Source organism: Buteo buteo, chromosome Z (genome assembly GCF_964188355.1).
Source record: "Buteo buteo chromosome Z, bButBut1.hap1.1, whole genome shotgun sequence".
NCBI classification, from domain to species: Eukaryota; Metazoa; Chordata; class Aves; order Accipitriformes; family Accipitridae; genus Buteo; species Buteo buteo.
Genome location: NC_134204.1, coordinates 24,019,403 through 24,044,194, shown reverse-complemented (window position 1 = coordinate 24,044,194; position 24,792 = coordinate 24,019,403). Strand labels below are relative to the sequence as shown.

The following is a 24,792-nucleotide window of genomic DNA, read 5'->3' as shown; positions in this document are numbered from 1 at the left end:
TTTCTTTCAAAGGCTTTATTTTCAGTAGACAAAATGTATATGCATGTTTTCAGAAGATTTTAAACATTCAAAAAATGCTCAGAGGAATTAAATAAGCATAGTTACATTTATAGATATATAGGGATTTGGTTTTGTTTGTACACATTTTAACATGATTCAGGTGCAAAAACATCAAGAAGTTGATCAAAAAAAAGCCCAGCAGAAACACAGAATTTCTTCAGCTTTGTTTGAATTCTGAAGAAACTACACAGACTTGCGCAATATCATCGTACTCATAAGTTCTCTTCAAAAATGTGTCCGTAAGTCTTAAGCCAGAGACACTCTAGAAAGGGAAAATATTTATAAAAGTTATTAGAAAGAATTAATAAGCTTGTAAAACAGCTATTTTATAACAAAAGTATACTATAAAGACTTACTTGCAGTCCCTGCACTGAAGACAACAATGTAAGTGCAAGATGGAGGGATGAACTTGGGTGCAGCTTTCCAAGTTGTCTTCCTGAAACTCCACACCAGTGGATGGAATTGGTATTGCACATTTCTAAAACAAGATCCATAGTCCTTTCACTGCTAGAAGAAATTCAAAAACAAGAATAAACCTGTGGGCTTTTTTTAAGCATTCAAGGACTGCAGACATGTAAAAGCTTCATTACTTTATTATTCAGGTTACTGTTAATCAAGCATTTATAAATAATTACAAGGCAGCAGGCAAAATTTACTCTGATATGCAGTAATTCAGTTGCATATAGCTTTGTCCAACAGGAGCATCCTGTCATGGCTTTAGCAATACTGGATAACATAATACTGCTCAGATTTTGGATGAAGTACAAGATTTTCATGAGAAGTATATCCAGACCAGATGCTTTAGTCCCTGGCTTCAACTTCTAAATAGAATTACTTTATTTAAATGTCACCCTTGCAACCCTTTTATAAAGGGCTACCGTAGACCCTAGTGTAAACACAAATCAAGTCAAAACATGGATAAAAGATGTACAGAAGACTACAGTGACAATGTTTAGCAGGCATTCTTGCAGTGGTGCAGAACTAGTGCTATGATCAGACTGGATACAAATGGCATCATTTATTCTGATAAAATTAATTGTAGTTAAAATCCTATATACACACTCATTTTGTTATTAGATTAACTAAGAAGTAATTGGTGATATAAGGATGGGGTGCAATCTTAAGTGATATTGCAGCCAGTTCCATAGAATTCCACTACAGATTTTTGACAACCTCCTAGTTCAAATAGTATTAACAGATCACAATAGAAGTTTTTTTTTTTTATTTCTTCAGGTTTTTTTTAAATTATTGTAATGTAAAAAAATGCATTTCAGGTAGATTCATGTTGCTACAACTTATAATGAAGACCAGGTTTGAGTTGTTTCAGGAGAAAGTATTGAAAAATGAAAAAAAGACAGCCACAACTTACCCACTCAGGAAAAAGCACAAGAATCACATGACATCATTACCTGCAATTTGTTATTTTACATGTAATGTCAAATGGTTCTTCCAAATTTACGGTGTCTGGTATTGTCTCCAAAGAAAGCCTTACATCACCATAACCAGGAGCCTGAGAAGGTAAAGAATACATATTCTCAGATGCTGGATAGTAAAGTTGAAGTTTCTACTACTCAAGTTTTACTTACTGCAGCAAGGTTGGAATAAGGGGAATTTGAATAAAGATTGATGCTTCATGCTTTTGATTTGTACCCAAATCACAGCCGTGCTCCATCCACTACCAATGACCACCTTTCTTGATAGGCTTAACAATTCGTTAGACAAGGATGATCTTTATTACTAGGTTTTTCAGGTAGTTCATATCCTTAAAGTTTGAATATGCATGTACAGTTCCCAAGAAGATCAACTTTATTCTAAGACCTCTCTGTTAGGCAGATGACAGATATACTATGGACAACATAAGTATAGTTTTCCTGCATAAACCCACCACTATTGCACATACTAAGAAGTAAGAGCTTGATCATTCTCCTTGCCATTTTTCAGTCCTCCAAGCCTCTGCCAAAATAATTAATTGCCACCAGTCAGAAAGGCACATGATACGAATGCTTGTCAACTATCCAATTCTGTCAAGAGACAAATGCATTTCATATGATCTACTAACAAACCTATGATAGATATCCTAGTTACTGCTAATCAGGGCTGATTCAGGGTGGCAACCTGCATATAAAAAGCTTTAGATTTTCAATCCCCACAAATGATAGAACGTAAGGAAAAAAAGGGAAAAAATTGTCCTGCCTGATAAGGCTTAGTTGTCACACATGTTCCAATTCTGCTGATAAAAGGATGCTGTAGTAGAAGTTACATTTACAGCTTGATTAAAAGGTATTCCTGATGAGGTCCAGAAAGCCAGTGACTGACAGGTTGGGAACAGGCTTTAGTCATATACAGTTCATTACAGACTAAAGACAGATAACATTTTAGAAAGCATATTAAATCAGACATTAGAATAAGCAAAGGGATCTCAACCTGATAGACACTTCAGACCAGTTGAGCAACATAAGTTTGGAACCCTTCAAGAAAAAGAAGTAATTATCCAGCACTGGAAAAAGGCACACATTTTCAGCTGTACTAGGTGACAGAAAGGGATCTACTGGAAAAATTGTACCCAGTTTCCTAAACAACAGGTAGTTTGCCATAATATTATACTCTTCTTTTAAGAGAGGTATCTTAAGGGGGAAAAAAAAAGGCAGTATTTTATAGAATAAACCTAGCAGCAATTGACTAAATCAAGACAGGATCAGAGGAGATGAGAAGGCCTAAACCAGTACATGCCTGTTGGCCTTAACAATGAGATACCTGCAAGAACTGATGGCTAGAGGTAAAGGCCTTACGGTAACACCAGAAGGAAAGAACGTAGTTTTCATCCAAAAAATATAATTGCTCAGAGTATGTAATCAACTAGACAACTCCTTGCCTATGCTACTCAAGAATAGTGGTCTTTAACTTTGGACTGGTTGTAGTCTAGTCCCAGATTGAATGCCCATCAGCAGGTAGAGCACCCCTGGCATACTGTGGACATGCATCTGTCTGGTTTAATGTCACCCCAAAAGAATGTAGTTGTGAATTCCAAGACCACTCCACAAAAAAAAAAACCAAAACAAATTGCAGTACATGGGGGTGATCCAGGATACTTGTTTCAAAAGTGCACTCCTGCTCTGAACCAAAACAGTGACAGAGGGGCACAGTACAGGTAAAATTCTGGGCCTGTGGGAGAAACAACAGTTATAGGGCTAGTAATTGGATTAGGAGGAAAATGATGGAATGTGAAAGGAGCCTAGACATGAAATAATGCAATAGCATTTAAAAGATGAGGAGAAGAAAAGAGGGAGCTGCACTGCAACTCAAAGCAGGCAGCAGGGTAGGGGGGAGGGAACCCAAACCAAAAGCTGTTTGCTGCTTTTCCAGACAGATGTTGCTCAAAGTACACAGAACAGCTCAGGTTTCTCTGTTAATCACTAGCACAAAAGAATGATGGATGACTAAAACTAATCCTAGCCTGTGGAGGTGTGTTAATCACCACTGTGTTTGAAGTGCAATTCTCAAAGGTTCAACAAGGAGGGATGTAGAGTGAGAGAATACTGATTTAGGGAAGGGACACACACACACACACACACCCACACACACCCATCTTTAAAGAGAAATGATAGGAAAGGTCAGTTGAAAATGAGACAGTCTATTAGTTAAAAAACAAGCAACAAGTTTCCATGTAACAGGAGTAAGTTTAGAAAAAAGGGCATTTTCTAATTTGATGGGACTACAGAGATACTTAACACCTCAAAAACAAGTTTTAGTGATTTAGCTGTGAATTTCCAGGATCCAAGTTTGCTTGCCTAGTTTCAAGTCAATGTGATTTCCCTACAGAATTGCTTTATTTACTAAAAGATGGGGGTGGGGGGAGAAACAGAGGTGGAAACCCAATTACAAGCTTTGCAAACTCAGATTAAGATTCAATTGTCGAAGCTTTTTTACTTTTCTCCCGTATTACACCAGCCTCAATTCAAAATATGCAAGCCAGATTTAGGCATTAGCATAGACAGGCTGTGCAGCTGACTTAAGCAAGCTAATAATTACAACTTAAAGTTCATGAACAATTTCTAAATCAACCAGAATAGAACAGGTTCAATCAAAACTGTGGACATGAAAGATAAAATAGTATTATCCTATACATAAAAATTGTTACTCGAAGCTAAAAAGTCTGTATGAATTAGGAAGCAGACTTCTGTGTCAACAGCTGGCATGCTTAAAGGAGTTTTTTGTCAGTGCTTTTCAGTTCATTGCCAAATGGCATCCAAGAAGTTAATTTTATTCTAACCAATGTATTTTGCTACATAGGTTGCTTGATTCTGGCAATTCAAGTGCACAATCCATTAAGTTATGTTTTTCACAGCACTGAACAACAAAGAGACATGTTATGTGCCAGAAAACAAATCCTTGAGAACACAAAAAGTGTTGCCATTCACATGACCAAAAAGAACAATAATGCTTTTGTTCAGCTAGAGTCCCTCAGAATAGTGTTTTTCCACACTTCACTGACCAAATGTATTAAATAGCCTTCTCAAATAGGTATACAATCACGTGAATTCAGAACGAGGTCCAGAAAGTAAGCAGCTTGAACTTTTCCTTCAAGTCATTATTAAATTGTTCAACAAGTTGCCTTAAAAATGGATGCTAAGTTAAACTGATGCTTAAGTTAAACTTACCATTCTTTGGAGCTGGCTGGTTTGCAGCCTTCCTCGTTCACCCAGATTAGTTTTCCATACAATGTCTAGTTTACCAATCACTGTTACACCTTTTATTATTCCAGCTTTCTCTGCAAATTCTTGCTTTGGTTTTAGGCAGTATAAATACTGACGTGTATCCATAGGTTGTAAATAAGTCCTTGAGCCAAAAGTAGACTCACTGAAAGAAAAAAAACCATTTGGCATTAATTTAAACATTTTTAAGACAACTTAAGAACCCAAACTTATTTGCCATTCCTCACCAGTCTTAACATGTGTATGTATTTTATTCATGGCAAAACAGAGTATTTTTATATTTTCACAGCAGAAAACAATTCTAGAATTTATGTAGCATCAAGGACCAAGGGGAAAAAAATATCCCAATTCATCTGAGCAAGACAGAACCGAGGTGGAAATCGCCTTTGCTACATTATAATTTATTATCTGGCATCTTAGCATTTAAACAACAACACTGGTAATTTTACTTCTGCTACTTGGTTCCCTCCCAGTAAATCTCAGTGTCATGAGCCTAAGATTCCTGTTCGCGACAAGAACCATTACAGCGGATGCAAACACTTTGTCAGAACAATGCTCCACTACGCTGCAGGTAAAACCTTTGACAGGCAAGAAAAGAATTTTCACTTTAGCCCCCACTGCAGAAGCACCCAAACATCACCTCCAAAAACCCAAGCAACTGCAAAGCACGAACAGCCAAAGTTAACTTTTACCCAGATATCACAAGCTTTTGTATCCACAACAGTTTCCTGAACACAGTAGACAATTCTTCTGGTATTTGGTGTTTTAATAATTGACACTAAATGACATTTCATTTATTTCAGCATGACAATTTTTACATTTTAAGATCTTATAAGGGCATTCCACTGATTCACCTTGACTGCTGCCTTGCTAGATGTTGATTAGAACAACTGAAAACAGTTACCAGTCTGCTAGGAAGAAGCAAGGACAAGTCAGATGGGTGCTGTAAAGCTATATGTATACTCAGATCAAGTCAGAACCAGATGTGGGCTAAATTTTACGTAGAAGATACTGAAGTAGTATGTTTTCATGTTACCATGTCATCCGTGTTACAAATTATTTGAGGATTAAACTGGGGATTTCTCTACTAGGTAGGATTACAAAGTTTTAAGAATAGTTTCTATAAAAAGAAATCTGTAACAGCTTTTCCAGCTGAATACATAACAGGAATTTGATATTTTTAATCAAGCAAAGAAGTACAACCCTGTTACAGGCAACTCACTAACTGTAAAGCTTATACCTCATGAAGTCATAATACAAAGAATTTCAAAGTCAAATATCCTGAATCTGAACATACCTTTTCCCTGCTGTGTCAACTGTGTTCAGTTCTGCAACATTGTACATCATAGATGGCTCTAAAGACACCTTCTCCATAAACATTGGAGAGGTGGTGATATTCTGAATCTGAGCTTCCAGAAACACTTCGTCTGTCTGGAAAAAAGCAAAAGTGCAAGTTCATGAAAACATGATTAGTGTTATTAAAGAGTAGACAGTCCTATTGTTAAAAAAAAAAGTCACATGTGTTTAGTTCATGCCTGCAAATCAAATTAATTAATGCAAGAAAAAACCTTAATCCCAGTAACAATAGGAGCAAAAGTGTTAGTCAACAGGTGTTTTGCCAAACAATGGATGTGGGATAATTTTGCTATGTTCTAGCTATTGCTTATTTGTAATGCACCACTTCCCAAGACTTTCATCAACTCAATATCAACTCAAGTTTTAAACCAAATTATTAAAAAAGAAAAAATAGAATAAATGGTAAGGAATTGCAGTGCACAATGACATGCCATGCCAGATTGCTAGTGCATCAAGCTGTATTAAAAAAAAATAAAATAAGTGTGTGTTTTTCTTTAACTGAAGTAAAATAGTTCAGGTACATGCTCTGAAGTTTTATTATTATTCTGAAACACTGATGCACCAGCTAAAAGCCAAAACCAGCCTCCTCCCTTACTCAGCTTCATCATGCCAATGGTTACCAATATTATATGCATCCAACAGTTTAACTGGTCCTCTACCTTCAGAACATCCTATAAGACTTATCTGTTAAATGAAGCTAATGCCTGAAGATGTTATATAGAGACCAATTCTAGCACAGGAATGAAAGCTACAGACTGTTAAGCTTTAGAAGCTGAAAAAACATGGAACTAGAGGTGGTTTTGCCTCACTTCTATGGAACTGCACACCAGTGAAGTCACTTTGCAGCTCTGAAATCTCAGGATAGAATAATTATGGAAGGCTCAGTCTATTAGAGATATGAGCCCCTGGAGAACTGAAAAACAAAACTAAAGAAGTGCCAATTAAAAAAGGGGGGGAAGAGGTACCAAATCTACATTTACAGGAGAGTTACTGATTCAGGCAGTTGGACTAGATCATTGTAGGTCCCTTCCAACTGAAACATTCTATTCTATAAATTCAGTATGAAGCAGCTTAGGTATTTAGCTATAATAAATTAAAAAAAAGTATTTTTATGGGGAAGGTGGAAGGAAGTTTACAGTTTCTTTTTAATCAGTGTAAATAAGTTACTTCATTATACAAATGGAGTCCTGCTTGTAAATTACAAAATAAAAGTAGGACAAAACAATCAGAATATTTTTAGTCTCAAAAGGCATTGCATTAGAAGGAGGAATACAGAATGGTACTGGAACTATTTGTTGTGCCTTATAAACACGTTAAACACAAACCAGATGATAGCATATATAGAGTAATGAAAACTGTGCAAGTTCCATGGGTTATGGACAGACCTCACACTTGCAGGAGCACCTGGAAATAACCCCAACTAAAACATGGCTCTCAGTAATCATTACTACTACCACTACCTGTCACTTAAATTGATACTGTTTATATCCCATAAATCCATTGCTCAAAGTGCCCATTTACCCAAGTTTTAGTTGTTTTCAATGCAGCAACCATAGGCAGAAATTTAGAAAAAGCTAATTTGAAAGGAAAAAACAAGCGGCATAATGAAAAAGCAAATTAGATTTGTGTTATTCCTAAATTGGTTTAATATCACATGGTTTAAAAAAAAACAAACAAAACCCCCTTAAATACTTCAGAAGAATGCAGTTTATTTTAACACAAGGCACACCTTAAAGTGAAATCAGACTGCAGAAGTATCATACTAACTCATCAACTGTTACATGCAGTTTAAAGTTGGAAAGTGCAGTTCCAGCTAGCAAAAGGAAGGAAGAACATCCAACTGCTGCTCTCTCCTCAAACCCACTGTCTCCACCAACCAGACATGAAAAGTTCTGTCACAGCTTACACAAGCAGTGCTGTAGTAAGACCTACTTTTCTATGGGTCATAAGCAGGAAAATTTTAGAAGGGATTAACTCCCATTTTCAAATCATTTGTCTCATCAAATTTTGGTGAGGTATTTTATAGGAGAACCCCCCCAAGCAAGAGTCTGTAGTAATCAACTTTTAGTTTCAACAATGGGTATTAAAGAAAGAGCTAACCATTTAAATGATTAGCTGCACATTTAAAGATGAGAAAACATCAGTTCATGATATGCAGAACAAACATTGCTTTTCCATTATGTTTTTAAAAGAATGTCAACAACAAGCACAGAGACAGATAGGCAATTAAAAAGCATATATATTTATAAAAAAATAAATAAAAATTACCACAGAACTGAGGTCACTCTAATGGGAAAATAAAAAAAGAACACATTAGAGAAATTAGGGTTAAATGTTAAAGAAAAAGGAGGCTAACTTTCAAACAAAATGCATTTCTGCATTTTTTTTGCACCATCTAAACAAGATAGCATTAGTAAGACAGAAACATAAATAAAAATGGATGCAAACAAAGATGACAACTACATTTCTAATAAGTTATAGCTAGTATGGTTACATGGTTTACTAGCTTTGCTTCAGAACCAATCCAAAGGAGAGCCTAAGGCACACAAGTCAAAGGTAAGATATGATAGAACAAACTGACCCAAAAAAGAGAGTGAGTTTTTGAGCAGGTTTAAAGTTTGTCCTGAATTTAAATCCATGCAATGGGTTGTATATGAAATGGAAAAACAGTCCTTGTCATTTTACATATGAAGTATCCACATCTCAAAATAAAGATAATGTGGTAATGTGTTCTAGTAAAGCTACAGTACTGCAGCTTATAACAAAATTTGGCACAACATGATCAGGAAAACTTTTTTGAATCTCCATCATTCCAAAAACCCAGCTTTAATTGCAAACTTCATTTTCTTAAGTGCCTGCTTATTCGTGTCCCTATGCATGTTTGCAGGAACAGAACCTTTTCCAGAGCCTTTTCCAAGGCACACCAAAGTCAGTGAGAGACTTTCTATAGACTGGGGCAGGTAATTCACTCTCAGGATTGCAGCAGGTTAGGGCGACAGGGCATGCGTTCTATGCACAAATTTCAGTGATCAACTTGATTTGGATGCTACTGCAATATGAGCAACAAGCAAGAAAATTAAGTTTCAGCGTCATTCCTTGTCTTGGAAAAAAATGAAATTATGGATTAAAATTTCTAGTAGAAAATTTTAGTGACAGACTTCATGAACAGATAGCATCACATCTGTAATACTAATGGTAACAGTTCAACTGGTTAGTTAACATTTGAGGACCTTTAGTTAACTAATAACTGACACACTTTTTTTCTCTCCTCTGCTCTCAAGGATAACTGTCCTTAATATTCTGTATGAAGGTCTTGGTGGTTTGACAGCAACGTAGGATCACATACAACATCTAACCAAAGGCTTATTTCTAGTTGTTTTTTTTTAATTTTGACTTCTGTGGTCACAACACATAGCAGCACTTTAGATACTTTCAGAAATGAAATATGAATGGTACTATATCAGTCTGCTAGGCAAATGAAAATTGGTCAGTTAATATCATCCAAAATATTTTGAAAAAAAATTTTTTTTTCCAATCAATTGTATGGATACTATGGTAGTAGGAGTTGCATAAATTCCTGAACAGGAAGAACAAAAGGCATCAAAGCAGCCTTTCAAAACCTTTACAGGGGTGGGGTGGGGAACCAAAACCAAGAAAACACAGATACCAGCTCAGACACCAGAGCTTTTCATAGACCTTTGTCATGAGGAAATGGTGGCTAATTGAGAATGGAGTTTATTAAGTCCCGTATCAAGGCCAGTCAGTAAAACATTTTGTAAGAAAAGAATGTCAAACCTATGTCAAAAGTTTGCCCAGAATTTATCTTAAAGAGGTATTTATTCCCATTCATTATGAAGTGTTTCAGCACAACACAAAATTTACATGTGAAGTATAGATAAATTAAATGTTGCTGTCTCTGTATCTTTCCCCTACCACATATTTTCTATCTGAAACAATAACATAACCCATGCACAAAACAGAGGTTTATTTTGTTCCCAGAGGAATTACCTGGTTTTTTAGGATTATTTTTGTTCTTAAATCACAGCAGGAGACATTTCCAGACATTCCCATTTACAGGTAACACCAGTTCTATAAAGCACTTGACCAGTGCTATGTGCTTACATTCTGATCCTACTCAGGTATCTTACACCTGGTCAACCTAAGAATTGAAGCCTGTGGCCTAGATACATGTGCCAATATATTTTTAGGAAAATGTTTTTCTCTTTTCCTCTGTACTGTGATACTTAAATCACTTATGACCTATGCCTTGATTTATCCACCCTCTAAATAAATTACATGCTATATATTAAATGTCTCACAATTTACATGCTATTCATTCACAGCAGAGAGAAATCTTTATGGAAACTTTCTTGCACAACTCTGAACAAAACAGATCTTTGCATCTGGAATCCTCATTTGTAGAGCAGAAATTCTTATCTGTTATTTCTCCCTTCTCTTTTCTCTATTGATACTGTCAGGAAGGGAAAGAAATATACCTTCCACACCTCTATAGCTATAATCTTGCATGATGAGCCCCAGGTGTGACTATGATGGAGGTAAATAATTAGAACAATAGACTTGGAGACTCTCTGCTTTTCTACATGCAAATTCATAGCACGTATATCCACTTAGTTATGAACAAACAGGAGAGCAAAATACTCTCTACTTAGCTTAAGACAAGCTATTTTTCTAATTGCCAAAATTCCCTATATTTTCTTCTCCTCTCACTGAGACTGTAGTCTTTTTCTCCCATCTACTATTCACTGCAATACAAACCACCTCCAACTTCACTCTCTTTTAAACTACTTCAAACTGTTTAAGAACACTAATGAAGGTTTTCAACCAAATGACTAGCAGTGTAATAGTTGACCATATTTCAGGGGTTATGGAAAAAGATTAATACTCATAATGGAAGCTCTCAAAGTAGTTTGTAAGTATCAGCCTGAACTTCGTACAAACAATAGAGAATACAATGCTCACAAAATTAAGCTACTTGCTCACTATCACAAAGCAGGTCAGTGATAATGATGGAAACATGTCCTAACTTCCTATGTAATGAGATATTGTGGAAGTTTATACCCTACAACAGGCCTGTATAATACATATACCTACAGGAAATGTCTACAAATAAAAAGAATGCTGTATGTAATTTGTAAAAGTTTCCACTATCTGTCACCTTCAGCTAAAATTCTTCCCATAAATAGCCAAAGATAGATGCCTAAGTATGTCCCAATAAATATACAAGGCATATATAAGATAATTTAGTTCTGAAGCACTGTGTATAACTGCCACAAACCTAAAAGTTAAATTATTCAACAGAGGGGTCATAAATTTAAATTTCCTCAATGTCAATATGACCACTCTGTTCAATAATCTAAATTTAAATTTCCCTAATCTGGTAAATTATTATCTGCTTTGTGAACAATTAATCTCCCTTACAGTAAGTACTCTATCAGCCTAAATATACGAGCAATAACTGAAAGTATTTGAGTTCATGGGAAAATGGAAAATATGCAAAGTTGTCAGTCAATTGCATTAAGGTCCTGACATGTCTGCCTTAGTTACCATCTCCTTCCCACCTTCATCAACAGTACATTTATTTTTAAAATAAATGATAAAAACCCACCACCTTTTTTTTCCCTTTAGAACTGATCATCTTTCTCAGAAAGATGTACTTAAGAAGCTCTTTGAATTTAATCTAACCACCTAACAAAGTAATAAACCCAGCACACCTAAACAAACCCAAATACACACAGCTCTCACCTCAGCATTGTAGAATTTGGTTTTCACATCTAGTGGCTTAAGAACCTGAATGAAATGGAAAAAAGACAGATTGACAATTGGTTTCTCAGACAGCTTCAGCATAAACTGTTGATAAGTGCTAAGATATTCACTAAAGTGTTATTTTTCTTTTTGATCTTACATAGAACAGGTGCATAATGGAATATCTGATACAATCAACTCAGCTAAAACCTCACAACTTATACTCTCGGCTTCTTATTTGCACACTTGACTGCTTTGCTACTAAGCAATTTTCTCCAATTGAAAACAAACACTTCTCCACCCAAGCACTGGCCTCTTATGAAACCAGACAAATGCAGTGCACTAAGTAGATCTATGTCTGTAAAATAACATTATATCCATCTTGTATCCTGAAGTGGTCTGCACTTGCTTTCAAGAGTGAGCAAGAACTATGTAATATTCACAAGTCCTTCAGTGTTCTGCAGCAAACAAAAGTTGCTGAGGGCTCCTCTAAAAATAAATTAAATGGAGAACTATTCACGTGATTAGCTTAAGCACAAACCATTACTAGGCTTCACTTCCTTCTTGAAAATGCAACTGTTACAAGAAATAAAAAAGCCAATACATCATTTTAATCACATGAGATTAAATCAGCAAAGGAAAACAAAACAATTCAATGATATAAAAGGTGATAATAAAGTTGTGGTTCTTAAGTGCTTCAATTTGTGCGTAAAGCCACTTCAGTTAACACATTCCAATATGAAATGGATATACACTGACATAACTGAAAGAAATAATCTTCTATTATACTTGTATGGAAACAGATTTAAATTATCTTGCTGAAGACATTTATTTCCCTTTACACAGGGAAACTTTTCTTTTCTTTACATGTAAGTATACTGTATCCTAAGAGACCCCTAAAGTTCCAAGCTGTGAACAATTTTTTTTAGCCCTGAAGGATTCAAGATTAAGTAGTCTTCACAGATTTTCACATTATAACAGGCATAATGTTCAAATATTTCAAATAATAACTCTCTCTCTAGTCAGAAAAAAAATATTGAAATTTCATTTAGGTGTTTGTTGGTTGAGTGGTTTTTTTCCACCAAATATTTTGTTTCAGTAAGCTTCTTAATTTCCCTAAATGCTGATGTTTTCTTTCTCTTTCCATTCATTCCAGTAAAAATCAGATGATTAGTGACATTCACAACCCCCCCAACCAAACAACAACCAGACTTTAGAAAGAATCATTCCTTCTCCATATAAACATAATGATGTTAATTACTCAAGAGAAAACTTTGGAACAAAAAGGCACTATTGATCAGTATTAAACTACCTATAATGGTTGCAAATGAAGCTGTTTAAAACCAACTGTAACACCAGTTCAGCTTAAAAGATCCTAGAAAACATAACTGAGAAAGTTGAGGATCTCTCAAAGAAAATGTTTTGGTTTGGTTTCGTTTTTTTTGTTACAAAATAGCTGGTGGCACCTCAGTCACTAGCAGCCATTAATTCCCATCATAAAGACATTGTTCAGTTTTCTGTAATATTTTTGTTTTGTTCTCAGATTTTCTAGCTGCTGTCTCCATGTTAAATTAAAAAAAAAACAGCCAAAATTGCTCAGTGTTTTTCTCATAATGAATCACAGAATATTTATGGTGTTAAAGTGTATATATACTTTTTGAGAAGCTCTTGCACTTTCTTCTTTGAACTGCTTCAAATTTGACAGATGCTGGCCTTAGCTATTTTGACATTAAAGTTGCCTGTGCTGGATTCCGTGAAAAAACATAGAAATTACAATATGCATGTAGACTCCTTAAAAATGTGCACAAATAAGTTTCCATATCAAATCTAAAGGAGACCAATCAACATCTTGAACCAGGCTCTGGCAAGAACAAGGGTAGGGAAGGGAGAGATGATGACAACTGGAAGTCTGCACACACGTACGTTAGTGATCAGTGAAAGCCTAGAGGAGACCAAGGGACAGAATACTGAACTCCTGGGGCATGAAGAATGGAGAAAGGAAAACAGTTTCACAAGGAGAACAAGACAAAACACAGAAAGATGAAAATCAGCTTCAATGAATATGAAGAAACACTGCCAAGTTTCTGGTTCAGAGGAGCACATAAAATGAAAATTGACATGGAATGATTTTCCCTAGGATTGGTGGAAACACCTTTGACTAATGAATACCTGCCATTTCAAGGCCTACAACTACTAACAGCACTCGGGTGTTCTTCGTCTGTAGCGCATAGCAATTTAGCCTTCTAAAGACTGAAATGCTCTTTTCTGAAGTATATAGAGTACTAGAAAAGAGCAAAATGAAATCACCTGCAACTTGGAAAAGATACAGGTCTTAATTATTTGATGCTCCAGTATTGCCAGACACTCTGAAAGTATTTAAAAATGTATTCAGTAAAGCATGTCATCTAATCTTCCAGGCTATAGGAAAGAGCCCACAATTATCCAAGTCGCAGCATACTTCTCTAAAAATAAACATCCATTAAATACACAGCTCAAATAGACTCTTTCCTGCCAGAAAGAGTCTACAGATAATAGTAATTTCCTGCCTTCCTCAGTTATTCTCAAGTCTTGAAGTTTGTGCAGTGGAACGAAACGTTTCAACTCTATCAGTTACTTCTCTGTGTATTAGTCAGATATAACACATTAGACTGCTTTGCTTAGTTTCCTTTAAAAAACAAACCACTAAGATCCAATTTTAAAAAAGGTTACAGACACTAAAAGAAAAATCAGAAATTTGCAATCTAAACTCCAAGGTTAGATGTGCCAGAAAAATACTTGTTCTGTTTAAAAATAATCATAATCATAAAGCTGGCTGCTAAAAAAGGGGGTTTTTTTTATAAAGCAGGTTTTTCTTTCTCAATAAATGAATAAAAATTACAAGATGTAATATTTATTATTTCTGAAATGTTTAACTGCATGGTAATTAGAAACCATCGGTTCATGTGAAGTTTCAAGTGACAGTTTTTATCAATTCACTTTCAAAAGTCAAACAGATTTTTAGTACGTAGAAGTGCTTTTGAAGTATCAAATGTTTTAAAACGGGTTTTCCAGATTCATCCAATTATTAAAAGTAGAATACTTCATGCGATACCTGAAATTTGAAGAACTTTCTGAAGTACATCTTCTCTCCTGTCTGCGTAGTGTAACTTACTGCACAAACTAAGCTGAAAGAAACAATGTTTTGGAAAATAACTTTGAAGTACTTTAGATTTTGTGCCTATATCAAAGCAGCAACAGAATAGCATGCATGTGCTGCAATTTCATTTAAGCTCATTTTATCATAGAAAAATTTAAAACCTTACATGTGTGTTCCTATCTCCTTTACTTCATGATGGATCACATCATCAATGCAACAGTCAGGCTTAAGTTCTGCCACTGCTGCACTAGAAGCTGAAAGGTTCAAGCGCTGAGAACTTGTCTGAAGATCAGCCTGGGGACAAAACCAAAACATTGGTTAGAACTGCAGCTGCTTAAAGCAATCTAAAGAAAAATAACTTACGTTACAAAGTACTAGGTTTCACTAAGCATTTTGCACCCTACATGCTTTTATACATATAATATAACCAAGGTATGTTAAGATGATGAGATACTTGTCAAAGCTAAAGACAAGTTCTAAAATATATATGGTCCAAGCCTTTAACATGCAGCTTATAAAATATCTGTTCACTTTACACATTGAGTTCACAATTACTTCCAAAATTTCTATTCTCAATGTATTATTTGTTCAGCAGAAGACGCAAAAAACCAATGCACTAGAGAAGAACTTGCTTGAAATATAAGCAGAATACAAGTCAATGCATGCTTTACAGAGACTTGCTTTGATGACCTCACTGAAAGTGCAAGTAAGCAAATGTAACTCCAATTTCTTAGCTGTGGAGGTTTTGCTACACCAGTTCTCCAGAGAAGCTTTATAACATATCTTTTTTTTTTTTAATACAATCTTAGTTTTTCATTTTAGTCTTTAAATATTTTTATCATAATTTCAATTTTTATGTCTTACTGTTTCTGATTTCCAAACATGCAAGGTATTGTCAGAAAACATACTCAACATAATTTTTTTTTTTCATAAATCCAGTAAGTAGATTCATCTTCACATACCTTCACCAGTATGTCCTTGACAACTTGATTACTATCATTGTGTACACTAATGTAACTGGAAAACGTCTCTCCCAGAAATATATTTCTGTGTTTAAAAAAAAAAAAATTTAGTAACAGTTACTTAAAAACACCCAAACAGATCACTTCACTGAAACTCCTTTAAGTTCTAGTTAAAATATATATATATATATACACACACACACGCACACACACATGCTTGCCAGATCAAATCCTAGAAGTACTTTGGTATGTTCACACCCATACTTCTAAATGTCATCCTTCTAAAACAAACAACTTCAAAAGAGAACAAAAATCAGAATTTTTTGAGATAATCTGAGAAGAGTAAGAAGATATCTTACAGTACCCACAAAAATCACTGTAGCAAACTCTGTTAGTACAAGATGTGATTTAGAGTAGTGCATTACATTAGAAATTCAGGGGCAAATTTCTTTTGACTTTCAATTCTTACTACATTTAAAGTCAGGCTACAGTCAAGAAATGTCAGGCAGCAGACAATTACATATTATGTCACATTATAAATCAAGCCACAGATTATTTTTAAGATGATTGAATATCTCATTGCATAACAATGATATTCAAAAAGAAAGAAAAGTAATAAACACATTATTGCTAAATGAATCCCAAACCTTGCATGTTACAGTTACAATAATTCATTCTTACCCAAAATTTTGAGGCAAAGTCAGCATTTCTCCTAGCATCAAAGTTTCTGCTCCCTTTACAGTAGAAGGATCATCTTTCATGAGTTGGTTAAATAGACCACCTGTAGAAATATCAAATTGCTAGTATCTAAATATTTGCTAAGTCTAAAGCTTAGTCTACATATAAGTTATGACAATCACTTATTTAGATGTACTTTATTTTAGCCATACTCATTTTACAACCAACTTGTTAGAGATCTATAGGCCTGCCTATAAATTATAACTTACTTCCATGCACTTGTGTCCAATAAACCATTCAGTATACAATCCCAAAGGCATTGCTCAAATTAACATCAAGAGAAATTCTGGCTGAGTAAAGCACGTTACATAACAGAGATCATAAACCCCACTTACTTTCTTTCCTTGCTTGTTTTGTATTTGCACACGATCCTGTTTCCTTGAGTCCTTCCTTTGCCTCTTTCTTATAATTGACTTATAGACTGCAACTATTACTGGGGAACAACCCAAGCATTTCCAATTTATGACTGTACCCCAAGCGTAACACAAATCAAAAGCAGTGATTCTTGCAAAATAATTTTCCCCACAACATTCATGTGTTGGTTCTAACTACCAGGGCATTTTTTCCAGATAAAGACAACAGTAACGCCAAACTTTTTACAATTACACATTTCTCTCTCACAACTGCCTTCCACCTTGTGTGTTAATTGCTCAGACACTGAGGTCACCTGCTTGCAATATCATCACCAAGCTTTCAAAGCTGTAGGTCAAGAGTTGTAGAGTGCACCTTTGTATTTTCCTATAGACATTACCAAACATAAAATATATTGCTGCTTCAGATTACCATCTATGGGAGGTTGTAAGACTCCTCTGACATCTAAGTCTCAGGTGCTCACATTGCTTAAACCTGTTAATACACACATAATAATCAGTCAGTAGAAAACAACATACCTGGCAAATCTCTTTCTTCACAAGTCACGAGAACATTAGTGAACAAAGTAGGTTTGGTTAGCCTCATCACTGCAAAAATCAGAAAATAAACCATAGGTCAATGAAACAAGTATTTTTTTAATTTATTTTTTTTAGAAGTATGATTTTGTCTTGCTCTCCTTTCACCAAAAAACCCCACAACCACCAAATCTTAGCCTGAAAAAGGGTTACACCTTTTTGGATCACCTGGCCTTTTTGAATATAAAAAATTTCCTGCTACTCTGAGATACAAGAGAACTGGTGACGCCATTGCTCCCTCTTGCTTTATTCCCTTAGTGCACTAACATCTACTGCTTTCAATCTTACAGGCTAATGGTCTTATAGCTGTTACAGGGTTAAGTGCTTTCTGGACTTCAGGAAAAGTATACCAGTTTGATTTTTTGTGGATTCTTCTAGGCTAAATGCCTGTTCTGTGATCCTGGTTGCTCTAGAACAGGACATGATGACTAGAACAGACCCTTTCAAGTCCAACTCCAGGCTATAAGGAGTTGCATTTACACCCTAATCTCCCAAACATATGCAAGATAGAGTTGCAAGTCTAAAAGCCTACATTATTTATACAACTGCTTTTTCTTTTAGTCATGAACTTCAAACTCAAACCAGCAGAACCATCATAAAAACCTCAGGAACACACTTAGAAAAAAACCTGTTTTATTGATACTGACAAAAATCAACATAATTGAGATCTTGCTATTAAAGAAAGTGGTATTTTCAAAGGCTATTTTAACTCAGAATACTCAGAATTACATGATTTTTATTTGTATTACAGATTTAAGATGTTGCTTCTTAAAAGAATTGCTCCCTATTCATATAAGCCAATGGCCCTAATCTTGCATATAGCTTCTTATGAAAGCATTCACATGAAACAAAGTTGAGCATTTGTAAGCTTAGGTGTTGGACAGAATACGTAAAAATCACTGATTTGTTTTTCTTTGAAGCTTAAAAAACATAAAACCATCTAATTTCTGAAAACTGAAAAATAAAAGTGAAAGGATTTCTCTTGACTGCAACAAGTTAATCAACATCCTTGCACTGACACACGTACTGTGTTTTTATCTTTATTGTACTTTTGTACATCTTACATGTCTGGTCAGCATTCACTATTTACAGTTGTGTAAATTACTCAAATATTTCATATATGTTTGGGTGCAGTGGGCTGCATTGGTCCACAAGAACTTACACTACAATACAGCAGACCTATGTAAGTTAGTATCGACACAAACAAATCTCAGTTTTCACGTAAAAAAGGTAATACATTCTCTTTGTTATGGTGAAAAGTTGAAAAATATGAAGGCTTAGAACCACGAGCTAAATAAAAAGCCCCAAAATATATGAAACAGGGTAAATGGAGAACCAGATTCAACACTGAAAATGAAGAAGATAAATACTAAATTATACATGCATATGAACTAAGCATTTCTGGAACGTTTCAAAATGAAAGTCTGGATTTCAGCTTGTACATTGGTGCTACCCAAGATTGAATAATTCTGTAGAGAAACCAAATGTGGCATTCACTTTTTGCTATGTGGCAGTTATCCAGCTGAGATGCTCACAGCTAGTAGCATATGTATCATTATCCACATACAAGCCAACCAAAAAAACAGAAAGCTGACAGCTACCACTGAACAGCAACACCAATCTCTTCTTCTGTTTAGTAAGGTGTTTGTTTAGCTCTTTTGTTGCTATATTAAATATAGTGGGACTATATTATTGGTGGTTACCTAATTTTATTCAAATCTACAGTAAGCCCATATAAACTAGTACTTGCTGACTGTTTCTGAAGGAATAGTTACAGATTGAGTTTAGTCACATTTAAGACAATAAATAAATAAATAGATCATGGAACAAAGAAACAAATAAATTATGATATGTAGATTATTTAATAGGACTACTCAATATTGGAAAATACTGTTTCTTTGCAGGATGACGCCTCATCTTTTATTCTAAGATCCTAGACAAAAAATACAACATTAAAACTCAAATCACGCTGCATTCTACTCCATTATCTCTTTAAAAATGCTGACACACAAAGAAACTTTGTTACTATTATGTTAAGCTCAGAAAAATAATTTCCAGTGAAGTAACTTGGCTTTATAAGCTTTAAAACTAATAATGATCCTCAGTTACTCTAGACAGCATTTTACATCAGTTTTGCTACGTGTTAATATTAAATGTCACAAACACCCCAAATGTCAATATAAGACCCCCTTAACATTGAGCCAAAGTTTAGAAATAAATGCCAATGATCCAAACTGAGCAATATCCTTAATTTTAAACTACAAAAAGATATATAATGCCTATAATAAAATATAATTATTCCAATATAAGGATGTCAAAAGAAAAATGTAAGTAAAACTCCAAGGGGATTTTATTTAGTTTTTACACAGAGGGATCTCTATTACATTTACATGCACTTTATTTGATCAGTGTTAATGATAATCTAACAACCTACAAATAACATTCACTTATTTTCCCCCTTTTCTAGATGCCACAGACCTTCACCTCCACCTACAGCAAAATTATCTGCAGTTAGCAGTGGTGCCTAGAAATACATTCCTTTGCAGTCATGTTGATTCCAGTTGAACCACTCTACTGAGCCTCCAAACACTGAATTGAGCAGGGACAATGACCTTGTCATGTCCTCGAAACATGACCTCGAAACACTTTATTCTTTCAGGTGACAAAAAGTCATGCTGAACTTAGCCTTTTATCACCATAAAATGCACTCAAGTCCTCAGAGACCTTTACTTTCCATAATCACAACAAATAGAGGTTTACAGATAGAAGTCTGATTTCTTAATTTCCTGACCTGTAGCTGGAAGTTAGTCCTTTCTTGTTCCCCAATATAATTAGAGACAGAAGACCAGCAACATCAGGAAAAAAAAAAGATCTTATTACCAAAGTCATAAACCAGCAAATGCTATGTTGTTCATTATTTTTCAGTGCACAACTTCCACTGAAACTTTCATGAGTATTTCTAGGAAAATATGGATAACATTACTAAGACAGCATATACACGCAATAGAAAGTAAGTTTGTATTTCATGCGAGGGCTATGCTTTCATTAAACTGCACCCTGCCCCTCCCCTCCCCCCGCTACTTTCACAAAATAATCAGATCTTGAAAGCCTCAGTTCAAAAATAGTTACACATCCTTATAGCAATTATAACACTTAAAAATATTTTTCCTTCTCCTAAATTTAAAGATGCACAGTAAGGATGTATGTTGCTTGATTGAAAGCATACATTTTATTATCTGACATAGCTTGGCGTAATAGTCTGGAATTTTTATTTTGATTTTTTTCCTTTAGACCACTGAGGTAGAGAAAAGCTACAAAATGCAGTACTAATCCAAACAGAAACTTACTAATCTTAATAGAACCATTTATAAATCTCCTGGGAAAACAAAGTTAAATAAATATATTTATTGCAGTTAAAAAACTGTAGCAAAGTAATATTAAGTAGTATTCTGCTCATTAATTCATCAGTTGTTTACATATTCTAAGCTGCTTAAAAACTCTAGTACTTCAGACAGCAATTTTATACTGAAACTCTATCTCACAGTTATAAACTAAATATAATTCCAAATTTATGTACAAGCAAATTCATTTTATCAGTAAGGCTTAGCTTTTCCCTAAGAATATTTCTAACATATTCACAGTATAATATATCACAGAAAATCCATATCTGTCCCACAGATCTTTGGATAGTAGCATTGCAAGATGGCAATTCATTCTGCTTGATGAGTCTATTCAGTTTTATCCAGATGTCCTCCAAATTCTGATTATTACAAATAGACTGTTCGATTGTCCATTTTGCTCTATAAAACGCATGCAGTTTTAGTCTTTCCAAATTATTTTGCAGTTCTTGAGATAAAGGAAGAATCTTTTCTTTAAGCTTAGGGCTAGGGAGAGAGACACTCCAAGACCTTTTCAATTTTTGCTTTCCATTAGGTGGCAGGTCTCCTTGATTCTCCAAGTTAATTGGTGTTTGAACAGTTTGAGCTTGGATTAAAGTCTGCCCACGTTTCACATTAGACTGAAACTCAAGGAGATTTTTTGTGCAGTCATAATCAGGAGATCCTGTAACATATTCTGAAGTTGTAGAAAGTTGTTTCAATTCTTCTGCTTCCTCACAAGAAATAACAGGTGGCAGCTTTTTTGGTTTGAGGGGAAGTCTGTATAAATCATTCGGAAACCAGGGTGTAAATCGTGGTAACTGACGAATGGGAAACTCCTTCACTGCTGCTTCTGCAAATTTCTGCAGTTTTATTAGATCTCTCTGATGTGGTCGATAATGCAAGACCACTTCCATGCTTGTACAGTAGGAATCCAGTTAGTCTTAAGAAAAGGAACAGTCTCTTGATTAGGATTCTCAAATCGAGACTGAAACACCTTATTTACAAGAATTTCCTTGACCCGTGCTGCAAAGATCAGTGGAAAACAGGACCTAAAGCAGAAGTATTATAAAAAAATAAGATACTACCATATTAAGAAAAATATTGCTAGGATATTTTACAGAAAAACAACATGTAGTAAAAAATAAGCGAGATACATATTAGATCATTCTACTTTATCCAGGCTGAACATTAGCAACTGTATTTCATCATTACCAGCATAACCTCGGTACCCTAAATTATCCATATGCACGCAGTTTACTCAACACTGCCCCTCCCAAGAGTACTCTTTTACTGTTACCACCTCATACTTGCCATCCGTCATTATTCTTGCTATACTGTTGGTTCTTGCTATACTGCTGTGATGCATATTAAAAGACAAAAATTACTACTTCCTATTTTCTCAAATTTACCAGACAAACCTATTATTTTTTTTTTATAAAGTGTTTTCCTCCTACACTTCAACATTTTAAGGCAGGGCATATAAAGCAGCTAGAAAACATGTGTGTTACCAAAACCCTTCCTGAAATAGTACTGACCAATATAGCAGTTTTTAAAGTCACAAGTCAAAAGGGAAGTGATATAGGCAAATTAAAGTTGTCTGCTTCCATTTCATATCAGAACTACACATTTAGTTTTAGTCTCAGAGCTTCTGAGCAACACATGCAGCCACCCTTTCAGTCCTTAGCTGAAGGACCTGCTAATTCCTTAATTTTTTAGGCTTTTAGAGTAACTAAGACTCATTAAGTCCTTAAAGACTTTATACTTTCATACATTTTCATATATTGCTGCCTTCTTTCATACAAAAATTATATTAAATGTGGAGGGGGAGGGGGGAACATGTGTGTGGGAAAACTGCAAACACCACTATGAAACATAACATAACATGTACTCTCTTCCTTTCCTGTTTTTCCCCACCTAACAAGTTTGTAATCATTTCAGGCTCCCTGCCAGAGATTAGCAATATACAATGATATTAAAATCAATAAAATCTAGAATTGCTTAATCATTACACTGTCAAGATTTTGTTTAAAATAGTCACAACGCAAACAAACCCTGATACCTTTCTCACTTCTTTTGCAAAATCTACAGCCTGGACACTGCACCAAATTCGATACAAGACCGAGGATTATACTGGTTTCTTGCAAAAGCAAAATGATCCATCAAAATGCTTTTTGCTTTGAATTAATTACTATCAAAATGCATTTGTAATGTCAGCTGATGATATTTCACGTTCTCAGGGTTTTTGGCTTTATTTTGTGTGTGTGTACGCATATATGAAAAGGGGCTTGTTGATCTTTGAATTATGGTTAACAGATTTTACAGTGACATGCAGACCCATTAAAAACTCTCTCTTGAGGAGTGCTGTAAAACTACTAAACAGGCAGAAGATGGGCTCTGAAATAACCTACACACCTGCACTACTTAATCCATCTGAGCAGCCTCACTGATTTAGAATTGCTTGCAGAATTGAGATTTTAACCAACTATTTATTACTCCTACTTAACTAGGAGCATTTATTTTATAAACAAACACAGTTAGAAAAAAAAGGAAAGTAAATATTGTGTTTGTTGACTGAAATAAGGTGAAAGTAGATTCAGGCTTTTCAGTATTTCAACTGCTGACCTACTGGTACCCAACTGCCAGCAGAAACAATCAAATTCTTTATAGTGCTCTCTCGATTTCCGTATTAATTCTGCAAGGTATGCGAGAGACACACACGTTTTTATTTTCGCTGTTGGCGATTCCTGAACCAAGGATGTAAGCCCAGTAGCTGCGCATTAAGCATGAGGTTAAAGGGGCAAAAGACCCAAACAACAGCCAAGCAGGGAACCGGAAAGCAAATTTAAAAGCAATATTCGCTCCGAACTGCTGAAAGCCTTCTGCAAAACGCAAACGCATCGAGCAGCCCCGTGGGTCGTGCCGGGCCTTCCGTCCCCGTCCCCGCCACCCTCTTCTGCCCCTCGGGCAAGCCCCGCCGGGCGCCCCGCCGCCGGCCGCTCCCTACTCGGCCTTCTTCTGAAACGGAGGGAAGTAACGGCCGAGCCTCCGGAACGAACACACTGTTTCACGACCGCGTCGCAACCGGCAGCCCGCGCCGCTCCCCCCCCCGCCCCGACCGCGCCGCCCGGCCCGGCCGCATCGCCCCGCCTCTCCCCCGGGCCCGGCCCGCCTCGCCTCGCCCCTCAGGCCGGCCCCAGGGAGCAGGCCCGGCGGAGCGCGCTGCTGCCGCGGCACGAACGGCCCGCGAGGGCGGGCGGACACCGCCGGGCCACCCTGTCGGTACCTTTCAGAGCCAGCAAGTGCTCCTGCTTGGGCTGGTTAACGTCCATGGCGCCAGCCTTCACCCCTGCGGGAGGGCAGATGAGCCAAAACGCTGCCGGGGGCGGAGAAGGCTCGGTCAGGAGAGGCGAGGCGAACCTGGGCGTAGAGCCCGGGCGCGGTAAATACCGCCGAACCCGGAAACGGCTCTCCCAGGATGCAGCTCGTCACCGTCACGGCACGGCACCAGCACGGCGGGCGAAACTACAGCCCCCAGAGCGCACTGCCGCCCGCTCCCCCGCTGGCGGACGAGTGTCCCGTGGTCGTTCGGGTGGGGGGGCGGGGGGAGTCACCGCCTCCTCCTTTGCACGCTGGGATATGTAGTCCGCCAGGAGCCACAGGGCGCCGCCGTGCCGCGCGGCACCATGGGAACCGTAGTTCTCTGGTGCGCGTCGAAGGAGGCGGTCGCAGACCGGCCCG

The 24,792-nt window shown here is 36.4% G+C and overlaps 2 protein-coding genes across 5 annotated transcripts; both read right to left on the bottom strand.

Moving 5' to 3' along the window:
- Positions 1 to 24,573, bottom strand: TRAPPC13 (trafficking protein particle complex subunit 13). Of its 4 annotated transcripts, none has more exons than XM_075021624.1 (13): positions 24,338 to 24,573; positions 17,618 to 17,686; positions 16,671 to 16,770; positions 15,990 to 16,074; positions 15,194 to 15,321; positions 14,983 to 15,055; positions 11,892 to 11,936; positions 8,397 to 8,414; positions 6,070 to 6,203; positions 4,719 to 4,917; positions 1,470 to 1,570; positions 417 to 567; positions 1 to 322 (listed from the first exon to the last, which is right to left on the bottom strand). In XM_075021624.1, exons 1-13 carry the CDS (start codon positions 24,381 to 24,383, stop codon positions 218 to 220), a joined length of 1,254 nt encoding a protein of 417 aa, XP_074877725.1. In that variant the 5' UTR covers positions 24,384 to 24,573; the 3' UTR covers positions 1 to 217. The 4 variants fall into 4 exon arrangements, with proteins under 4 accessions (XP_074877725.1, XP_074877726.1, XP_074877727.1 ...); XM_075021625.1 differs by having other exon boundaries at positions 417 to 564; XM_075021626.1 differs by lacking the exon at positions 8,397 to 8,414.
- SHLD3 (shieldin complex subunit 3) lies at positions 18,284 to 24,557 on the bottom strand. Its single transcript, XM_075021631.1, has 2 exons — positions 24,338 to 24,557; positions 18,284 to 22,103 (listed from the first exon to the last, which is right to left on the bottom strand). The coding sequence occupies exon 2, from the start codon at positions 21,966 to 21,968 to the stop codon at positions 21,219 to 21,221; it is 750 nt and encodes a 249-aa protein (XP_074877732.1). The 5' UTR covers positions 21,969 to 22,103; positions 24,338 to 24,557; the 3' UTR covers positions 18,284 to 21,218.
- Positions 24,574 to 24,792: the final 219 nt, after the last annotated feature.

Excerpts from the sequence above, each read along its gene's own strand:
- SHLD3 (XM_075021631.1), bottom strand. The coding sequence starts at position 21,968 with ATGGAAGTGGTCTTGCATTATCGACCACATCAGAGAGATCTAATAAAA.
- TRAPPC13 (XM_075021624.1), bottom strand. The coding sequence starts at position 24,383 with ATGGACGTTAACCAGCCCAAGCAGGAGCACTTGCTGGCTCTGAAAG. Across the intron at positions 17,687-24,337 it reads GCACTTGCTGGCTCTGAAAG|TGATGAGGCTAACCAAACCT; the intron begins GTACCGACAGGG and ends TGATTTTTGCAG. Across the intron at positions 4,918-6,069 it reads GTTGACACAGCAGGGAAAAG|TGAGTCTACTTTTGGCTCAA; the intron begins GTATGTTCAGAT and ends TTTTTCTTTCAG.